Source organism: Ambystoma mexicanum, chromosome 9 (genome assembly GCF_040938575.1).
Source record: "Ambystoma mexicanum isolate Mex_15411 chromosome 9, UKY_AmexF1_1, whole genome shotgun sequence".
Lineage (NCBI taxonomy): Eukaryota > Metazoa > Chordata > Amphibia > Caudata > Ambystomatidae > Ambystoma > Ambystoma mexicanum.
The window spans coordinates 358,746,313-358,766,110 of NC_090931.1; the positions used below are offsets into that span (position 1 = coordinate 358,746,313).

At 47.7% G+C, this 19,798-nt stretch overlaps 1 protein-coding gene across 1 annotated transcript in view; it reads right to left on the reverse strand.

The window, feature by feature from the left end:
* The window catches only part of BAZ1B (bromodomain adjacent to zinc finger domain 1B), a 769,492-nt gene that overhangs the window by 217,435 nt on the left and 532,259 nt on the right, over positions 1 to 19,798 (reverse strand). Inside the window, exon 13 of the mRNA XM_069614785.1 lies at positions 620 to 805. Within this exon, the coding sequence (XP_069470886.1) occupies positions 620 to 805 (186 nt within the window). The remainder of the gene's footprint in view (positions 1 to 619; positions 806 to 19,798) is intronic.

Genomic DNA, 19,798 nt, shown 5'->3' on the forward strand with positions numbered 1-19,798 from the left:
TTGGGCACTAGGCCCCATTCATCTAAGGGTTGGACTACTGAAGTAAAGGGAATTGAACTTGTGATTGGTTTATTTTACCTGCATGTGAATACATTATCTGGTTAAACTGATTGATGCATTTAAGTGAATCTACTGTTGAATCAATAGATGCGTTATATGGTTTTGTGTGTCAATACTACCTGCTTGTTTAATTTCTTAGCGTGTCCACAAAAGCACAATAAATACATATTTTTTTAAATACTGTCAAAGCTGAAGTAATGTGTTTAATTCTTATTAACTCATTGGGTCCCGAGACAACTCACACTCACTAAGATTACATCTTGACTGCTCTCCCACAATACCTTGATTGGGTTTTGACTAAACTCAGACTCCCATTTTACCATACCTAGTTTGGCCTACTAAAATCTAGCCCCCTCCGGCCCCCAAACCACCCCAGGGTTGATTTTAGAAATCCATCTCAACAGAAACCGTTAACAGTATGTTGAGTGCACAGCACCCCTCCACAACCACCTTCTCTTAGCCCCCCAGCCCCCATAGAAATGAGTATTGCTCAACACCCTTTGCATGGGTTCAACTACCACTTGAATATAAAATAGCAAGAAGGACCACATCAAAATACCTTGGCTTCTTCAATCAGTCTCTTCTCATCGTCAACCTCTTCTGTTTTGGCAGCATTGTCATCAGTCTGTGGCTTCTTCTTCTTCGGTTTTGGTGCCATGAAACCTTGGAGAAACTTCTTAATAACACTTGCTTGAAGTGAAATTATACAATCTCCAAAGTCTTTCAGGCTGTCGAGCGACCGCACCTGCAATTGAAAAAGTCAAGTATTAAGACTACAAGCTCACCCAATATTTTAAATAGGCACACCAGGAAAGTCGAAAAATTATGTATTCTGTCTCACACAGACCTGCAACAAATGCTCCATGACACAGACATACACTTGCTCTCCTCATACTCCCAGTTCTCCACACTTCACAACTTCAACCTACAGATCCGAAGTAAGCTCAGGTTCTTGACATTAATGATTCCACACATTGATCGGTAAAGAGAACAGAAGACTTGTGCTGCAATGTAAGATTCCATTGACTGCAGCAAAATGGTGCACAATAATGAGGATCTCCAACTAAAGAGTAGGAACAGTGCAGGAAACAAAAAAACCTCTGAAGTGTGGCTATTTCAATCATTGTCATTGTCACTCAGCTGATATTAGCATCAGAACATTCAGAAGCAAGCACACCCTTAAAGTGATGTACCCAGTGCTTCAGTTACCTTTTTGGAGAGAAGGTCAAATGTACAAGCCTTAAAAGTGGATGCCATTCCATGCTTTGGCATTCAAAATGCTTCAATTTGTACCACTGTTAGGACAGCTTTTCTGCAGTCCAACTAATGGCTTATTAAAACCATTCAACAGACAGTACAAGACTCCACTCTTAGTAGAAGGTTGTACCACCTCATAATATGGTAGTATAGACAGAGAAGAACAAGTTACTTACCAACTGTTGCATTCTTTCGATTGGATGTTCCTACCACGTATTCCTCATCTTAGATATTTGTATTGTCAGCTTTGCTGCTTTGGCAAAAATATTGCCACACCAGAGGGCGCTGTGCTCGATGTCATGGCGTCAATGTCCCTCAAGGGCTGCCAGAGCGTCAATGTCATCCGTGGTATAAATGGCTCAAGCCCGTCCATTGGCGTCAGTTCTGTTTTTTCGAAATCCTCAACTGAGGAGTTGAAGAGGCGTACCCTTTGACTGTAAGAGCTCAAGGAACCTTGAGTGTAAAATAGGTAAACTGTACAGCGGGTTGAGTTGGGAGGGTCGATTAATACGCGGGAGGAACATCCAATCGAAAGAACGTTACAGTTGGTAAGTAACTTGTTCTTTGAATGGATTGTGTCCTTGGTTAGGCAAAGTTGGAATGCAGTACCCTCTGGAAACACTACAAACAACTATGACTACAGGTATAGGCAACACAACCTTTGGTACAAGCTTGAATTACACAGTTTTGGTAGCGTGTTGAGCAGCCAGGCTCATCTCAAGAGGTAAAATGTGAGCTGTAGTGGAGTTACACAAAGATTCACAGTTACAGGTATTCAAATAAAAACTTCAATACTGGACACTGAGTTTCTGAATTAGACAAGGCTTTTTGGGATGGCCCACACACAACCTACACCCATAGGTGACTTCAGTAACAAGGTTACTGGGGACAGTAATACCTTACTGTTGGTGTTCAGAATACTCTTTAAAAGTTGGTAAAAGGCAAAGGTTATTAGAACACAAGAGACTACAAATATTCTTAAGCAGTGCAGATACTTTGAGTTCACTAGGAGAGTTATTCAAATTCAATAGGCGAAGCCAAAGCCAATGGGCAAAAGTCTTGGATAGGATAAAGCACTTCTGGTAAGTAATGGAAAAGTCTTTGCGCAAGTTCTTAGGAGTCTTTGAAGAAAAGAAGAATCAATTGTAAGGGCAATAGCCAATTAGATTTGTGGAAGTTATAAGCACTTCTACAGTAAGAGATATGTTCTTAGACTTGTTTTACAGTACATTGGTAAGGAAGAAAAGGTGCAGCTGATGACTTCTGTTCCTGGGCCTCAGTCGTGGGGACAAGAGGGAGGACATCGGGGACTCCTACACTACACCAGTACTGTCAAAACTGGCAACCGGGAAACTAAGCTTTCAGTGGCTGTTTGACGTTTCAGCTCCTTGTTGTACAGCAAATAGCAATAAGCGCGGTTCCTGGCTGTCAAGGTGGACTTTCCTCACATCTGAGGTCCCGCACTTGACTGAGGGATGGCAGGGGCGAGGGGAGGAGTATCAGGCTTGATCAGTCCTGCTTCATGGGAGTCCTGAGGATCTTCCAAAAGCTTTAGGACAGCTTAAAAGCAACGCACACTATCTGGTGTCCCTCTCCCTGGCTCTACTGTTTCCTGCAGCAACTCTGAGGAAATTCAACCAGCTCCGAGATGGGTGTCCAGGTGGCTTACTTGGGAGTTGATTGGTCCCACCAACTCAAAGGGAGAAGTCGTCCTTGCAGGGCTTCTCTGTCGATGCAAACTTGGCAAGTAGTCACTGCAGCACGGCTTCACCAGGCAAACCAACGGTCCAGGAGTTGCAGCAGGTGTCCCATTCAAGCTCTTTGGTTCCTTCGTCCAGTGGCCGACTGCCCACCAAGCCAAAAGACTTGCCTTTTATTCAGTTCTCTCCCATTCATTCCAGCCTAGCTGTCACTCATCCAGAAGGGTGGCTGTCCTTGTTGGACAGTCAGAAAGCCAACCACCACAGAGTGCATTTGGGTCACCTAGGAGACTAAGCACAGGGAGTTTTGAGCCTTGCCCTCACTTCCTGCCTACCCCAGACACTTGGGCGCCAGAGGCGGGTTTCTCTCAGAAACCCCGCCAAAGGCGAAATGAACAAAGACCAAACCTGGTTTGGCACGCAGAGAAACTCTAGAAGGACCTTTCCACAAAAACCTGGCGAAAAAAAGAAGACTGGGCACCATTTTAGCAAGGATGGCTGGACCCCATTTTGAAAAAGATTGCTCCTATGGTAAACGTTACCAGGTCCACAACAATTGCGGTAAATGCAAACCTAGGTAGTTCAAAACGAAACCACTGCCACCAGCCAGTCAATTGAGGAAAGGGTAACAAAAAATGTTACATGAGCATTTAGACACACGGGATACTAAGTAACCCCTCCAGCACTCCATTGTAAGTTAGGGGTGCTGGGTCTAGCAAATACAATGCTAAGTAAAGCCAATTTAACTTTACTGCTCTGAGAAACAGTAGTTGATCCCAGAGAAGGTATTTAAACCTTGGGAAATCTGGAAGACTTCCTTGTGCCACTACACTGAAAATGCTGTGTGACACAATGTAAAAGATAATGCCTAAGGAGTTTGAGAGACTCCACAACCAAAAAGAAAAAACACAGAAAACACATTGAATAGTAAAGTCCCAAAGTTAAGCAAAAGAGCTGGAGGTCTCCAAGGTGGGAGGAATTGGCACATTTCTGAGAATTCTCCGTAACATCCTCCCACGTATTCCTCATCTTAGATACGACTCCCAAAGCAGTGATAATTTGGAGGAGGGATTACCAATTCTACTCATGGACCGTATGTAGAACGGCCTTAGCAAAAAAGACCTCCTTGGGATGAGGTTGAATCTAAAAAAGTGTTTCACAAAAGTGTCCATTGGCTACCAGGTGGCCGCTGCACAAATATCTTGGACCAGGACACCCCCCTGAATAGCAATCGAAGTCGCCGTTTCCCTAGTAAAATGAGCCCTTAGCCCATATGGATGTTCACCTGCAAGCTTGTAACATTTTCCAATTGCTAAAATTATCCACCTGGATAAGGTCCGTTTTGTTACTGCAATGCCCAATTTGTGGCTGGTATATCCAATGAAGTTGGTCACTTTACCAACATTTTGCCAGTCTAGAAATATAAAAGCTAAGAGCCCTTTTTGGGTCCAGCCTGTGGAACCTTTCTTCCTCCTTACTTGCATGATGGAGGATGCAGGGGGGATGAAAGATGGCTATGTGATCTTTTGAGACAAGTGAAAGTCAGACTATTTTTGGTAGACATGAAGGTTTGACTTTAATTATAACTGTCTTTATGGAAGATGGTGTGAGGAGTCTTACAAGAGAGCCTGTAACTCACTCACTCTGCGGGCTGATAATAGCCACTAGTAGGACTGTCTTCAAAGTGAGAAGCCTTAGCAGACAAGAATGCAAAGGCTTTAAAGGAATGCGTGTAAGGAATTTGAATATTAAATTTAGATCCCAAACAGGGACTTGAAATGGGACTGGAGGGTGCACATTAGTGAGACCCTTTAAAAAATGCACAATCAATGTAATTTTGCAGTAAGACACCTCTTCCGAGAAGTGCTTAAAAATAGAAAGTGCAGCTAGGTATCCTTTTATTGTACCAATCTGGAGCCCCAGATTGGCCAAGTGTAATAGGAAAGAAAGTACCATAGGTGTACCACAGAAATGGATCCACATTCTTATCCTTGCACCAGTTACTATACTTGTTCCAACAACACCGGTACAAGGATTTTGTTGCTGGCCCTCAGGCCGAAAGCAAAATCTCCATTACGTCGTCCAGGAGGTCCCAATCCTTATATCTGAGCCTCTCAGAAACCATGCCTGAAGGTTGAGTGTCTTGAACTCCGGATGGAGAACCAGACCTTCCTCTTGCAAGAGAAGATCCTCTTTGTGGAAGGCGCATTGGAGGGCAGATGGACATGTCCAGAAGGTTTGGGTACCATGTCCTCCTGGCCCAAAACAGGGCAGTTAGAATCCTAGTTTTCCTGAACTTTCTCAACCTCCTGATTATGTGAGAAATCACGGGGACTGGAGAAAACTTGTATAGGAGTGGAAATTCCCAGTCCACTACGAACACTTCTCCTAGAGCTCCTCTTGGTGGAGATTCCATTGAGCAGCACAGTTAGCACTTGCTATTGACACTGGTCGCGAACAGATGCACTTGCGGGGTTCCCCAAAGAGTGAAGATCTCTTGAAGGACTTCTTGAGCTAGTTCCCACTCGTGGGAGACTGCTCTGCCTGCTCAGAGCATCCGCCGCTGTGTTCTGCTCTCCAGCTAAGTGAACTGCTGATAGAGAGATTCTTGTATTGCCCAGAACCAGAGCTGCATTGCCTCTCTGCACAGTGGTAGTGTAGTACATGGCCACTGTGTTGTCAGTCATTAACAGGACATTCTTTCCCTGTACTTCAGTGCTAGTCTGATTGCCCTCAGCTCCAAAAGGCTGATGTGTAGTTATGACTCCGATGGAGACCAACGATCACTGCTTGTCAGATCGTTGGTGTGAGCGCCCCACCCTGTGAGTGAGGCGTCCGTCACTACGGTTATCTCCGGCCAAGGTTGCCAAAAAGATTCTCCCTTGAGAATATTATCCTTGCAAGCCCACCATAGAAGATCTTGAGCCACTCTGGCCGGAACTTGCAAAAGATCACATTCCCTGAAAATTGGGACCATCGAGTCCTGAAGGCCCATTGAAGGGATCTCATTCTCAATCTGGCCTCTGGCACTAGGAAAATGCAGGATGCCATGATGCCAAGCAACCTCAGAAAATCAAAGGCCGGCAGAAGTGGGGCATTCTGGAACTTTGTTACTATCTGCAGAATGTGATGAGCTCTCACCTCGGAAGGCGAGGCTTTCACTGAGGAAGCATCCAGGACTGCTCCGATGAATTGAAGTATATGGGATGGTATCATTTGTGACTTCTTGTAATTGAGGGCGAAGCCCAGTCTGTGTAAGAAGTGGCAGATCATGCTCAGATGTTTCTGGGCTTGTTCGGGTGAACGTGCCCCGATTAACCAATCGTCCAGGTACGAGCAGACGTGAATCCCCCTCTCCTGAGACTCACTGCCATCAGCTTGGTGAAAACCCTCGGGCGGAGGTCAACCCGAATGGCAGAACTCTAAATGATAGCGAGAACTGCCAACCGCGAACATCAGGTACTCTGTGCTTGAGATGGATTAGCACATGAAAGTAAGCATCCTGAAGGTCCAATGATACAAACCAGTCTTGGAGTTGGAGAGCCTGAAGGATCTGAGAAATGGATACCATCTTGAACTTGTCCTGCTTGAGGAACTTGTTCAAGTTTCTTAAGTCCAAGATGGGTCTCAATCCTCTGTCCTTCTTTGGGATGAGAAAGTACGGGGAATACCAACCCTTGTTCCTCTCCGCTACAGGTTCATGTTATATTGCACCTTTCTCTAACAGGGTTAACATTTCCTGCAACAGGAGCAGATCTGGAATCTTGACAGTTGTATCACGGTGGATGGTCCCGAGGCCTTTTCTAAAAAGGAAGGCAGTAACGTTGAGTCACTGTTTCCAGTGCCCAAAGCATCTGAAGTAATGCCCCGCCTTTCGTTCAGATGCTGAGAGATCCTGCCTCACACTGCGGTCTTGTGGGCCAAGGCCTCAGAGGGGCTAAGAGGCGGCTGCAGCAGCAGCTGAGAGGACAGTTGCCACTGCTGGGGCTGCTCTAGCACCCTTTCCTCATCCACCTGAGGACATTTTCTTTGTCCTCTTTGACTAGCCTGTCTTCCTCTTCTTAATGAGGAATAAAAACGAAAAGGACGACCCTTCCAGGAAGATGAGCCTGAGTGGGAGTGTTGCTCAGGTTAACATATGGAGGCGCTAAGTGACTTAGCCCCCGCCATGGAGGTCTGCAGCTGCTCCATATTTTCATCTGCCTTGCTGCCGAACAACCTCAAGCCGTCAAATGGCATATTGAGAAGTCTGGTCTGCACATCTGGTGCAAAGCCGGACTTTCTCAGCCATGCAAACCTGCGTAGCACTGTGCTAGAAGCCACGGACCTGCAGATGCTGTCAGCAGTGTCCAGTCTTGACTGGAGGGATTCCCCTATAGCCTCCTTTCCATCTTTTACAGTCGCCAGAAAGCAGTCTCGTTCCTCGTGCTCAACCACCGCACTAATACAATCCCACAGGGTGTATGTAAACCTTGCAAGGTGCAAGTCACATTTGTTGACTTTAAAGCCATACTGCTCGAAGAAAAAATCTTGCGAGAGCAGGCATCAATTCTCTGAACATCCCTATCTGGGGGAATAGAGGGGTACGCAGATTGTCTGGTGGATGTAGTTGCCTGGACCACTAAGCTTTCAGGTGTAGGATGCTTAGTTAAGTACTCAGGATCAGAGGATGAGAGTTTCCTAACAAAATTTCTGTGTACCGTCGGACCAGATTCTGGGGTTTCCCATGCAGCCATAACCTTGCTCTGAAGTGCTGTATGAAAAGTAAGAACAGGATCTTTGAGGGCCTTGACTGAGAATGTCCACCATGTCATCCTGTTCGTAGGTGGTTAAATTTGTTCCATCCCATGAACTCCACCACCCTGTTCATAATATTTCTATATGCTGAGTCAGCATGATCAGCTGGGTCAGGTTTGTCAAATTCCAATTCAGATGATGTGTCTAAACCGCTAGCTGTTTGGAGACAGTCCGAGGTCAGACATTTTTGACAGAGGGTCAATTACTTCATCAGGAACATTCTTTGTACCATCTCACGCCAAAAGGGGAAGTCTCCTCCTCCAAGGATTGTTCTTCCTCATAGAGGCCATAGACAAGTATTTTCTTGGTACAGGGGTACACATTTTGGACCTTGGTTTTGCCAATGGCATTGATAATGGTGCCGGAATCAATGTTGCCCTAGACAAAGGCGTCAATGGCGTTGACGCTGGCTTCGATTAAGTCAAAGGTGCCGTCGAGGAAAGTTTGGACAGAGCATTAGAAACTAGTGTGAGGAAACCTTCGACACAGGTTTCGACGACGGTTTGGAACCCGACACCTTTTTGTCTGGCGTCGCCTTCGGTTTATGCACCGATAGGCCAGTCTTGCTCCTTTTATGAGGCATCGGAGAGGTTTCTCAACACCCTCGACGATTTCTCGCCAGATTTAGAGAGTCTAGTCTGACCTTCCTCTGTCATCTGTAGAATGACCTGGGGGGGATGGTCGTCACAGGATTTGAGGGGGGTCGAGGCCGCATTCTCGAAGATTTGCATCATTGAGGCTCTAAAAGCCTCCCATTTTCTAGGGGAATCATACTTAGATGGACAGATGGAGGGGCGTGGCCTGGGCTCATGGAGTGATGGAGCAACAGTGCGCAGCTCCCGGTCCCGATCCTTCGCAAGATCCTTTGTTTCGAATGCTGCAGCTGAATCTAACATTATAATTCACGTCCACCCATAGTAGAAGCAACTTGGCACCAAGCCGTGAGAAGTAATCTGAGCCTCCACGCCAGGTTTGGAGGTCTTTGAGCATGCGCCACTGGGGCAGCAAAATGGCAGATGGCGCTGCGGCCTGGAGGTGATGTGGGGGAGGGGCAACGCCACGCATAGCCTGGCACTGAGGACACTGGAGAAGAGGGAAGACTGGCCTCACCCCAGCTGATCCATGGACCAAACAATGTCTGCTTGTAGTGGCTGGGTCCTGAGACATCGAGCAACTAGATAAACTAGATGCGCCGCGTATGAGCCCCGCAGACTAGGCAGGAAGGAACAAGAGGTAGGTGATCCAGGCACACTATGCGAGAGCCTCCTGTTGGGCAAAGAGTCGGGAACGGAACATATGGCAGGTGTGAAAAAGTAATACACCTTGACGACCCACGAAAGGAAGTGCCTGAGGGCTCTACGGGACCGAGACGCTCAAGAGCAGCCAGCGCTGCACCTAAGCGGTACCAGAGCTGCTTCCTGCATGAGTAAGGGACTGAGCTGAGCCGCGGGCTGGGAACTGCAGCGCGTGGCTGCCCGGAGGCACACCTGACCGGGGCGCTCTGTTGGTGATACCGTGGCGCTTGGGGAGCACTGAAGCCCCTGGGAGGCGCGACGGGTTGGGCTGTGTGGGCCCCCTCACGGACCGGCGACTACCATCCGCAAACCGCACAACCCGAGCAGAGACTGGAACGCTCCAGCGAACCTGCACAGCAGGCGCTGAAAATGGAGGCATTGGGAGCAGACCCCAACAGACAACAGTGCTCCGTTGGAGGGACTGTCAACGGACGCATTGAATAATGCTGGGGCTGGGTGACTGGAAGCTCCATTGACACCGCGGATCGTCCGGGTGTAAAACAGCACGCCGGCACGACCGGACGCTGCGCTCAGCTCCCTCAGGGAAGAAACTAAGTACTGCTCTGGCTGCTGACAGAGGTGCTTGCGGGACACAGCCTCAATAAGAACTGCACTGGTAGCACAAAGCAAATACACCAGGGAGGCTTACTATGGACACCAACTATCTCCTAGAACTGCTTGCTGCGGGGTGGCTGCGTGTGGAGCCACTGCTAAACCCTGCACAGTGTGGCTAAAACTGAGGCGCTAGGCCAAAGCAAGGGGGGATCCAAAACCTGCTGTAGGCCACTTACTGGGGCCCCCTCAGCAAATTGGGGGCCCGCTGGAAGCAAACACCTGTGTGCCCACGGGGGGTGGGGAGGGAACTGCCACTGGGCGCATAACGTAGCGCCTGAGGGACTAGTGGCAAAACTGAGCACCATTAACATTGCAAGATCCCAACACCGCTGGGGAACCTGCAGACTCCAGTGCGCGAGGCCCGGTACTGAAACACACAGGGAAGTACTGCGAATCTTGACGATGAGCGTGGTGCAACCGCTGGGCTTATAACCCCCATCGACTCACTAAGGACAATAAACAGATGTTACGTAGGCAGTGGCCACGGGCTGAGACCCGGACGTGAAGCACACCTGGAGAGTGCTCTCACACCTAGCTAGCGCTGGACAGAAAGCAATACTGACCCTACGACCAGCACCACCTTGATTCACCACAGGTGGATATGTCCACACCCAAAAAAAGGCTCTACAATCATGGAATCCGTTGATGCATCCAAGCCACATGACCAGACGCAGGGCACCGGTGTGGCTCAAGCGACGTCAGATGACCCCAACAACGACAAACAGGTGCTGGAGGCCATAGCCTGGCTGCGCTCCTTCATAGACACCAAAATTGAGGACATCAAGGCGGATATACAACTGATGCGCCAGGATATGCGCAACCTCACGGAGCGTAACGATCACAGAAGCCAGGCAGACAGAAACTGTGGAAGCGCTGAAAGACATCCAAACCAGAGTGCAGTAACTGGAGAGGAGAAATAAGGTCCTGTAAGAGGGCGGAGGACGCGGAGGATGGAACAATGTGCGCCTGAAGGGATAGAAGGCTCTAACCCCACACATTTTGTGGAAACCCTGCTACAGCAAGAGATTGGGGCTGGTCGACTCACAGGGTTTTGTGGTGTAGGGGGCCCACAGAAAAAGCCACCGCCTGGATCACACCCCCGGCCGATGATAGCAAGGATCCTAAACTTCCAGGACAGAGATCATACTGTGCTACTCAAGAGAAGGGAAGGAAGAGAAGTAAGAAGGGATAATGCTATACCCGGACTATACTCCAGTGGTACAAAGAGCAAGGAACTGGTTTGTCCAGATCACGGCCAGACTATGGCAATTACACCTTAAATATATGCTGATGTACCCTTCAAGGCTCAAGGTGCTACGTAAAGGGAGTGGTCTTCCTGGAGACTCGGCGGCGGCTACCATGTGGCTGGAACATAACATGGCGTAAGGAGAGGAAGCAGTAACATAAGTCGGTTGAGGAGGCAGGAGGGGGAAGATCAGACGACTGTGGCGCCTTGGCAGAATGCTCGAAGCAAAATACACTTCTGGACACACAAACTTACCACAGCCTGTTAGGGAGAATTCTCTCTTTAGGCTGAATTTCCTAACCTAGTGAGTCCCCCAGCAGCTTTGCTGGATTTCTGGAATTTGGTTTTTGACTCCTGCCAAGACTGAGACTTTTCCTCCCACTCTTGGACATGATTAATGGTATTCCTTTGACGGGTAATGTGTTTTATGGGCTATGGGGTCCTTTACTCCATAGGGTCTCATGTGTTTTTCTTGTGTGTTACACAGCACCCTCCGTGCAGTAACACCCCACCATAGATTCCATACCCTGGGACTGACTACTGTCTCCCAGGGCATGTAAAGTCACCATTGGCTTTACTAGTCCAAAATTATTAACAGAAACCAGCACAAACCATCATATTGTGGACGTACTGGTCGGGGCAATTCAATTGCCCCGGGGACTGTTAGTCGAGGGGGCACGTCTCCGTCCTCCCTGATCGAGTTTTGGCTGGTGGCAGTGGAAACTACTTTTTATATTCGACCGCGAATATTTTCCTATAGGATTTTCCCATTGTTCGAGGCTACCAACTTTATTTAATTCTCAGCCTCGAACATACAGCCGGTTTATTTAATTAATATTAATTCTCCGGTTGGTATTTTTTGCCAAGACTCAATTCTAAAATGGCGTTTGTGTTCTCTTCTGTGACTCCAACCCAAGTCGAGCCCTTTGTTCCACTTTTTTGGCGGGCTTCTCCACAGAAGCCTCCAAAAGTGGTGCCACTCTGGGTGCCACAGGGGGTGTAGGAGGGGGTTTAGGCACCCTGGAACGAGTTACCTTGGTAACTCAGGTCGCACTCGTGTGATTGGCCCAAGTGGTGAGCCGGCCGGCTCACCACTTAGCATGTTCGAGTGACAGCTAGGCTGAGTGAATGGGGGTTTTCTGCATAAAAGCAGGGCTTTGGGGACTGGAACTTCAGAAGTCGCCACAGGACCTGAGAATCTGACGAAGGAGAAGCTGAGCCGACCTACCACGACAACACCACCGGTGGAGCCCTGCAGAACCGACTCAACACTTCCCGACGACAGAATATCTCCCCGGCTGGAGAGGCTTCTTCCCCTGACTGGTGGGCACAACCAGTTTTCCTTTCTTTCTGCGCAACCCAGCCCGGTTTGGGGTCGAACTGCCCGTGCCACGCAGCCCAGCAGCCGGATATCCACTCACCACTGAACCGCGAACCACCGGACCGCTCCTTGTACCGAGAAACTCTGTGGCTGGTTTCTTCCCTGGCAGTGCAACGGACTCCTGTCTTCCTCCACGACGAGATCATCTCTTCCCCCCGGACGAAGCACCGACTTGCACCCGCTGCCAGGAACAACTGCCCCCGCTGGAGCGTTCTCACCACTTTAAAGGTACCGTGTCCGCCAGGCCTCCCTTTCTAAAGATTGCTACAAGGTAATAACTCCTTAACCTTCTGGACTGGGCTGGCCGCCTTGACCCTCTAACTGGTCCCTTTCTGTGGTCCAACTCCTTTTTGAACCTTTACAAGACTTTTGTGCACTGCAACTGTGTGACCTTGGACACATTTCGTTTGGATCCTCTGAAAGTGGATCCGGCCTCTTGAACTCTAACTTCACGGTTTTACCTTGCCTTCTTCTCTTGTTGTGTTTTTGAAAAAAAAGTGTTGGGATCCATTTCAATTTGTTCTCTGCTTTTCTCTTCCCTTTTTAAAACGAATTATTAGAGTGCCATCTACGTTAAACGCTCACCGCTGTCTGAAAATAAGTGGGGCTTTACTTAAGACTTGTCTAATATTCTTTTAAGGGAGTGTATATATTTTAGTGACCGTGTTTTTGAATTGCTTACTATTAGTGCCTGTGTGTTTTTCTAGATGTGGTTTTAAATAAATAATTATATCTCTTTTACACCAAGCCCTGGTCAGTGTTTACTTGTTCTATTGTGTGCTCTTGACCTATTGTGAATACTCTGTATACTGCCTAACTCTTCTTGAGGGAAGTCTGACTGCTCAGCCACAGCTACCAAGTGAATTTGTGTGGTACAGGCTGCTACCAAGTGGGTTTACTGCCAAACACCTGTAGTCCTAAATCTTTTGCAGTGGTCCCAGAGGGAACTGCACAGGTTTCTGCCTAACACAGCCAAGACAGAACTTTAGAAGGATGGGAGAGCTGCTGGGCTACAAAACCTGTGCAGTCAGGTGCACCCCCACAAAACGACTAGGATCGGCCTATTGCTAACCTATCATGACCCGCACATGAGGACCCGGACGGGTCGATAGGCAACGCACTGGTGCCCCCGCACTCTATTTGGTGCAACTGCTGGGTGCAGTTGGCTAATATTAGTTTGTTTGAATTGTTAAAAGGTCTTTATTGCAATGGCTATAATGGGGGGAGAAGCACCCGAATGGGTGCAGCGATTGAGCGGAATGCGGGAGATGACCTTGTGGAAACAAAGGGTTGGTGGGGAGTGGTACTGGGCTACACTATGCTGCAATGGCGGCTGACAAAAATAGTGACATGGAATGGCAGAGGGATGGGCACCTACATGCGCAGGAACAGGATTAAATCCTTCCTGAAGTGGAAGCAAGTCTATCGCACCGCTGCAGGAAACCCACCTGCAGATGGTAAAGTGGCGGAGAGTTGGGAAGGGCAAGGTTTCGGAGCAATATACTCCAAATATGCATGGGGCATTTTACACATGGATTAACGATTCAGTGCCTTTCAGACTACTTACTAAGGATTTGGATGCAGAGGGGAGATATTTGATACTCAGGGGAAGCTTCAAGCAGCTAGAGATCTGCATAGTCGACTCCTATCCCCCAAACTGTGGGACCTCGGCATACCTAACTGAGCTGAGTACGAAGCGGGCTCCTTACCGCGACTGTCTCTATCTGGGAGGGGACTAACTGTGTCCGCGACCCTGTCCTAGATCGGTCCAACCCACCAATACAGGGGGTGAGGACGATCCCCTTGTCACTCAATGGGGTGATCGAGAACCTGGACCTGGCCAAGGTGTAGAGGGAGTTCCACCCAGAGGGCAGAGAATTTTTGTACTTCTCGGCGCACCATTGGCTATACACTAGAATAGACTATTGATCGATAGAAAGCACCTACCCGAGGTTTAGTCCATACTGTACTTGGGCAGATCAATATCGGGTTATCAGCCATTACTCATGGAAGGGAAGATCCAAGTCCCCAGGCCGCCTATACCGTTATGGTGCATGCCCGCGGATGCCCTGACAGCACCTTTAAGGAGGGCCTCTGGAGCAAAATAGTGGAATATATGGGCAACAATGTGGGAAGTGTGAGGAGCTGACACATAATCTGGGAAGCACTGAAAGTGGTGGTTGGTGGGGAGGTCATTGCTAGCACTGGGGGCATTAGAAAGACACTGAGAAGTGAGCTGGAGGCAGGTGAGTAAAAGATCGGGCGGATGGAATCCTGTGCCCAAAAAACTAAAGAGGTGGAGCTGGAACTATCAGCGGTCAGGGACACCTGCCAGGGCGCCTGGGCTAGATGAACAAGGTTTGATTACATAGCTAAAACTACTAGGGCACACATGGAAGGTGACAAACCAAGTAGGTTCCTGTCGTGGCTGTGCAAGCAGGAAAACCCCGAGACACCTGACCACAGAAATCAAAAATGACTCGGGCATGGTACACACATCACAACTGTCAATGAATGATACTTTTAGGGCATTCTATATTCCCAACTGTACCGCCATGACTCACTAATACCCCAAGATGAAATACTGGACACTTTAGATGAAATAGGCCTGCCCACACTAGACCGCACCCAACAGGGAATACTAGATGGAGAACCAACAGCTGAAGACTTAAGTGAGGCGATCAAATCACTGGCCACTAGGAAGACCCCAGGTGTGATGTGTGATGAGTTGACCCCCACCAAGTGCTATAAGGCATGCAGCACAGAAATAACCACGGTCCTATAAGAAGTATTTAAGGAGTCGTGCAAAACAAAAGTGTTACTAAAAAGCATGAGGGAGACACTAGTCCCAATACCTAAACCCGGGAAGCCTACAGATTAGTGCGGCTCGTAAAGGCCATTAGCTATGCTGAATTAGGACATAAAAATACTGACGACTACACTGGCCAAACGGTTGTCAAATGTCATAGGGTCTATAGTGCATGGGGACCAAACTGGGTTCATACCAGGCCGAAACACCGCTATAAACCTACAAAGGCTACAGCATATAATTGCGCAAACAATAGACTCGCAAGAACAGTACGCAGTAATCTCCCTTGACGCTATAAAAGCGTTTGATTCCATATATTGGGAATAGCTGACAGCAGTCTTGAGATAGTTTTGGCTGGGGGAGTCCTTCATTGGGTGGATCAAAATACTCTATGAAGCGCCGGTGGCTAGGGTGAAGACTAGCAGAACAGTGTCAGCTACATGGGACATCCAGAGGGGCACCAGACAGAGCTGCCTGCTGTTGCCAATGCTCTATATCTTGGGCTTGGAGCTGATCGCAATATATCTCAGGAAGCAATTCTTTGATGCTGGAATCAAGGTGGGTGGAGTGTACCATATTGTGTCCTTATATGCTGACGATGTGCTGTTGTATTTAAGGTACCCCCACCTCAATGGATCAGTAATACTTGAGGTACTCGGGAACTTTGCGCAAGTATCAGGGATCTCCTTTAGAAAAGAAGTCCTGCATATTTCCACTGGGGGGGCTAGCCAGGAAATCGGACCTACCAGAAGTTGGGCTCCGATGGCAGCTGCACTCGTTCAGGTACCTGGGAGTGAATGTATGGCATACACCAGAGTTGACACATGGGGTGGGCAACACGACGCTAGCGGTGCAGGGACTCAGGAAATCCATTAAGTTCTGATCCAGGCTCCCGCTGTCAGGGATGGGCAGGGTCGCCATCATTAAAATGATAGTGCTACCAAAGTTTCTATACTTCTTCCAGAATGTACACTGCTATGTTCTGGCCTCATTATTTCGCCTACTGAAAAAGCTGTTTTTGCGGGAGCTACTTTGGGGGCATGCTAGACATAGGTTATCACTGCACACAATCATGCTGCCATATAAGGAGGGTGGAGTCCAGTTGCCCGATCTTGAGAAATATTACCTGGCAGCGCAGCTTCGTAGCCAAGTGGCTTGCGGGTGAGGCCGCCTTGGAGATAAAGCTGACAAAACTAGTGGCACCTGTGCGCCTTAAATAAATCTGAGGTGCTTGAGTAGTGTCTCAATGCTCGTACAGTTGGGCAGGCGGGTTAGGGGCAGGGCCTTAAAACTGATGGGTTGCCAACACCCCTATTCGCCCAAGACCCCAATTGCAGCCGACGCCAGCGCAGTTAAAACAGACCTAACAGATGCGGCACTGGGAAAGTTATGGCATCTACACCTGGGGGGACAGATAGGAGGGCGTCTTCAGGGAATTTGAATCCATGTATGAGAAAGAGGGTTTCCCCTGGGGCCAATTCCTGTGGTATCAGAAGGTCAGGAAAGTTGCAAGGGAGAAGTGGAAAGAATGGCCAGAAGAGCCAGAGGCATATCTAACACTATTACACAACCTGGGTGATGGATGGAAGACAGTATCTAGGCTCTATGGCCAGCTAGCAGACAAACCCCAACCCCAAAGGCAATAAATTGAAGCAGCGGTGGGAGGCAGACCTGGGAACTGACATAACCAAAAAAGAATGGGAGAGGATCCTAATGTACCCCCAGGAAGTGTCAAGAAACACCCGATTCAGGCTGATCAACTGAACATCCTGTACAGGACTTAAATGACCCCAAACAGAATAGCCAAATTCAACACTAGCACTAACGCACTGCGTCCCTTGTGCGAGATATGTTCTGGGGGTGCTCGTGGACACAGCGTTTCTGGGCCAAGATAGAACAAGCTTGCAGAAGGGCTGGGGTGGCACGATATGAATGGTCACCGAAGGAATGCCTTCTGGGTGCCAACCGGAGAATAAGCAAGTTCAGGCAGGTCATCAAATTCATGGACATGGTATGTGTGTTGACCAAAGGGTCCATCGCAATGGCGTGGAAAACAGCAGGGGGCCCGCAGTACACCAGGTGGTACAGCGAGCTGGAACACTGGGCGGGGATGGAAACTAGGGTTTGGGGAGAGGGGGTGGCTAAATCAGGAGAAGATGCAAGCCTTGCATATGAAGCTTACAAAACGCTAGTCTGGGATATGGTTCACCCATCCGATGACAAACCACCATGAATGGGTTTGTGACTACCTTTAAGAAGCCCAGCACACTCAGGGACCTGGGACACTAAGACAGTGAAACTGACCCCTCAGGCCTGTGATGACTTCAGCGGGCCCGCTCATTGGGTCTCTCTAGAGTGGCAGCACAAACGCTCACATGAGTAAACCTAGCAACGAAGACCTCTAGTAGTTTAGGTTTATAAAGTTACCTTTTAATGACCAACTTTATACAAATGCATGATAATGGCAAATTTGAAAGAAAATGCTTTATGTAAACTATAAATGCCAATAAAAACATTTTAAAATAAATTAGATGAACAGATGATAATCCCTGCATCACAAGATTATGAAGAGGGATCTTCGAAGAAGATTTTCTTGACGGACTCCTCGATCTAGACTTCGACTTACGCCAGGCTTCCCTAGACTCTGCAGAGCCTTTATTTTTCTTCAAAGATTCCTCCCCCACCGCCAATTTACCTTGTTGTTCCTTGAGAGCTTTACCAGTCATAGCTTGACAAGAACCGCAGTCATCTCGATGGTCGGGACGAGGGCACCATAGGCAATCTCGATTGGGATCAGTTACGGTCATTTTCTTCCCGCAAGTCTGGCATTTTCTGAAGCCAGTTTTACGCGTAGAAGGATTAGAGGATGAAGACATCGCGAAAGACTGAAGCACTGTTTTCATATACACAAAGCGAAAGCCCAACTGAAGCCAACAGGCGCGGCCCGAGCCATTTATACTACGGATGACGTTGACGCTCTACGGCAGCCCTCGAGGGACATCGATGCCACGACATCGAGTACAGCACCCTCTGGTGTGGAATTTTTTTTCCCCGAAGCAGCAAAGCGGATGATACAAATATCTAAGATGAAGAATACATGGGAGGACAATCCATTCAGGCGTATTTAAGGAGGGAGAGGGGTGTAGGAAAGTACACTGAACCTGCATATACCAAGGATTCAATAGAAACATTGACAGCTAGAAGCATAGGACACCTATTCATGGGGACCAACAACCATATGTTACTTTCAGTAATACAAGGGTAGTAGAGCCTGTCAGTTCGGCAGGGACACTCAGTAAAAAGAAAAAACATAATCAACCAACCCTGTCACCAGGATACTTTTCTGAATAGTGGAACACAGATTCAAGGAACAGTATATTCCTCCAACTACTTTTAGGATAACAGACTATGAGAGTAAAATCTGTTGGTGGTGTAATCTTCAATCACAGTTGCTTTTCAGCTCAGTGGAAAACATAATAAGGTAAGCAAGAACTCTTTAGAATAATTTGGGATGCACCAGGCAGTCCAAGATCAGCAACACCTTCAGAACACGTTAGGAATGACACCCAGCTCTTCCAGGCAGGTATAAGCTAATGTTGTAACATACTATTACAGTTGCTTTTCAGGTCAGTGGAACACACTGAGGTAAGCATTAATTAACTTATTTTGTGATGATACACAGCTAACTCAAAGTAAAACCTATATACCTTTTAATGGAGCCATAAGCAACTTAAAGATCAATATAAACCCAAGACTGATTTAGCATCTCTATATAAAAGAACAGGGAAAGCAAAACCCAATGTTCAAGGCATACATTAGGTTTCAAAAATTGAGAAGCAGAGTTTGCCAATTAATGTTTAGATTAGCAAACACATCCATTTGATTAGCAATGCTGTACTAATAAGTTTAATTTAACCAGCAATTATTTGTACCCAAGACATAAAAGGAGCAACAATACACTAGCTGTGTGCCATTGAAATAAGAGTGAGGTTAGTCAGGCCTTGCAGTCTCTTTAAAATTCCATAGACTTTCAATTTGAGTAACTTAGTTTACCAACCCAACCAAAGAGATATACACTCGACCCATGGTAACTGATGACAAATGTCAGCGCGCTTTATGTAAAATGGTGCATGTAACCACAAACCCACTTTGTTTGGCACGCTGCTGGCAGCCAGAGGCCAGCCATGCACAGTGAAACTTTTGACATTTTCTGAAATGTCACATCCCCTGTAAGTGGTACTCGCCCATCATAAAATCTACTAGACTATGCAAGTGCGCAAAAAGACTTTGCGAGCCCCGCATGAGTGTCTAAAATGTAAAAGGTTAGCTGCATGAAGGGGCACAAATAGATATGTTAAATGGGCTTGGAAAAGTTTAGCCAAATCTCTCCCGGTGCCAATATATAATGCAATCAATCAGATCAATCATATCAAAACAAGGTCTGGAGGCTAACTACAGCATATGGTAGTGCAGTATATCTGTAGATGTACAGTTGGGATGTAGCATTGATCACTCATTTTTGTACAGAGCTGGTTAGCTTTGTATATTTATTAGGTCAGGGGAAAGAAAGACCAAGCAGAGTGGATGTGATAGCAGGGAGATAAATGGGCAAACTAGGTGCAATGTTGTAGTTTGAGG